Source organism: Sitodiplosis mosellana, unplaced genomic scaffold (assembly GCF_009176505.1).
Source record: "Sitodiplosis mosellana isolate CC-2019 unplaced genomic scaffold, AAFC_SMos_1.0 Smas_scaffold_6245, whole genome shotgun sequence".
NCBI lineage: Eukaryota > Metazoa > Arthropoda > Insecta > Diptera > Cecidomyiidae > Sitodiplosis > Sitodiplosis mosellana.
In genome coordinates this window covers 1-2,303 of record NW_022601486.1, presented here as the reverse complement: position 1 = coordinate 2,303, position 2,303 = coordinate 1, and the positions used below count along the sequence as shown (strand labels likewise).

The window sequence follows — 2,303 nt, the reverse complement described above, 5'->3', positions numbered from 1 at the left end:
TTCAGAGTGGCCAGTATGTTCCCAGATGAGGAAGAAGAAATCAGCGAAGAGTCCCGTTTACTGCTGCCAAATTCGAATCGCATAAGCTGCTCCAGTCATATGCTCGAAAAGTTGGCCAGAATTGATTCAAAGAAAGCCGAAACCGATGACGAAGTTTATGGCGCAGCACATAAACGAGTGTTCGATAAACTGCAACAAATTTGGGATTTGAAAGCATCTCGCCTGTCTTCCGAGATTTTTCATGGCATCACGGGCAAGAAGCTAATTGGGCCACACCGAATTCGTTGGCTAAAAACGTTTGATGCGGTAATTATTCGTGTTTTTTTTTTGAATTATTGCATTATGGATTCAACATTCAACTGAAATGTTGATGTTGACAATTCGCTATTGTTGTTCATAGTTCATTCAACATTCATTGCTCATTTCATATCTTCAATCTTCTTTCATTTTTTTTTCAAAGGTGAAATACATTCTGTCCATTCCGCACGACAGATTGGAAGATGCTTGCCGACAGCTCAACACATGCCATTTGGATGAAGACGATTACATGTTCCTCGAAGAATATGTGGAGTGTATTACGCCAGTCGCAATCGCATTAAAGAGCTTGGAAGGCAATAAATACACGTTTGGAATTTACCTTCCAATTCTCGTCGGTTTACGTACCACATTTGCCCGTTTGCAGGTACCGTTTTGACTTACGGTTTTTATTTTCTATTGTTCAAACCAAAAATCAATTTTGGAATTAGGAACTCTGAGTATTGCAGTAGTTGATCATTGTTATTCATTTGTTGAAACACTTCATTGCAGGCGAAAAACCTCATGCATTGTGCGCCATTGGTGACAGCATTACAAACGGGTTTTGAGAATCGTTTGGCCAATATAATGGATATTTTCGATATCAAGGGAAAAAGTGCGCCACTGTACTTGGCTATGTGTTCGAATCCATTGTTTAAACTGAATTATTTGGGCTTTGAACAAAGAATTCCGTCGCATACCGTCAGAAAAATGCGCGATTTACTGGTTGCGGCAGCGAAAGAAATTATCCTAACTCGAAATGATTCGGCAGCCGATGGTTTTCGGGCTGAAGAAGTTGCGGTAGACGACACGAACACAGTCACAGCCTTAACTAACGTATCAGGTAAGCTGTGAAATAATTGTAAAAATCGAAACATCGATTATCGAATATCTCAAAACCAATCGTTTGTCGATTGTCGTTCATCATTAATTCAAAAAATTTAGTTGATTTTGTTATTAATTTCATTTTCGATTTTCGATCGCAGATATCACCGGAATAGCATCGTTGGATCAACTACTCGTCCCTTGTGATGTGACGACATCCATCAATGTTGCGGTGCAAAACGATTTTGCGTTATTGAACGAAATTGACAGATACCTTTCGTCGCCGACAACGGCCACCATTGAGAATGGTCTGAAGTTGTTTCCTCACGTACGTGCCGTTTACGAAAAATACAACTGCATACGTTCAACGGAAGCGATATGTGAAAGATTGTTCAGTTATGCTGGTAAGTGTTTCCAATCCATTTGTGACATGTGATTTGTATTTATGTCGTCTGTGAAAGTCGTTTTTTCTTTATATATTCGGTTTCGGTTTCTGTTTGGGTTTTTTTAATTGCAATCTTTTTTCCCCCACAGTACACAATGTGTCCGCAATACGGAACGACTGTGCGTTTCATTCATTTTCTGTGAGAGAAAGAGAAACAGATACAGGTTTGGTTGGGTTTGGTTTGGTTTGGTTTGGGTTGGAATTATGAATTTGGATCGATCCGATGTGATGTGATGTGATGTGATATGATGGTGCATGGTGATGACCGCCCACCGCCGATCGTGATTGGTAATAATGAACTATTATTTTTTGTTTCGTTTTGTTCTGTTTTTGTCTTTGTTTCTTTGTCCTCTCTCTCTCTCTCTTCAAATAACTCCAGTTAGTAACATTCCTCTGTTTTTATTCTTCTTCTACTACAGGAATGATTTTGACGGACAAACGATTGCGGCTGACAGCCGAATTCTTCGAAGATTTGTTGATACTTCATATGAACGCCGATTGGATCTGATCTGAGACTAGACGATGGACGTTAATATTTGAAAATCCAGACAATTTTTGCACCATTTTTCGTTTTTTTTCTATTTTCTTCAAATTGATATTTCTTCATTGAATTTTTTTTCTTCTTTATTTCAATCTCTATTTCCATTTGACTTTCATGTAAAATATCACGTTTATGTGAATTGTGAATTTATTATTTGTTATTATCAATATCAATTGTCAAGTGTTCTATTTTTCTTCG

The 2,303-nt window shown here is 38.1% G+C and overlaps 1 protein-coding gene across 1 annotated transcript; it reads left to right on the top strand.

The window, feature by feature from the left end:
* Positions 1 to 6: 6 nt before the first annotated feature.
* Positions 7 to 2,278, top strand: LOC129579565 (uncharacterized). Its single transcript, XM_055469717.1, has 6 exons — positions 7 to 306; positions 461 to 682; positions 808 to 1,138; positions 1,281 to 1,523; positions 1,654 to 1,852; positions 1,984 to 2,278. The coding sequence occupies exons 1-5, from the start codon at positions 16 to 18 to the stop codon at positions 1,770 to 1,772; spliced, it is 1,206 nt and encodes a 401-aa protein (XP_055325692.1). The 5' UTR covers positions 7 to 15; the 3' UTR covers positions 1,773 to 1,852; positions 1,984 to 2,278.
* Positions 2,279 to 2,303: the final 25 nt, after the last annotated feature.

What these genes read in the sequence shown, in the direction of transcription:
- LOC129579565 (XM_055469717.1), top strand. Translation starts at nt 16, where the DNA reads ATGTTCCCAGATGAGGAAGAAGAAATCAGCGAAGAGTCCCGTTTACTG. An exon ending in GGCTAAAAACGTTTGATGCG is followed by an intron (nt 307 to 460) that starts GTAATTATTCGT and finishes TTTTTTTCAAAG; the next exon opens with GTGAAATACATTCTGTCCAT. An exon ending in CCACATTTGCCCGTTTGCAG is followed by an intron (nt 683 to 807) that starts GTACCGTTTTGA and finishes ACTTCATTGCAG; the next exon opens with GCGAAAAACCTCATGCATTG.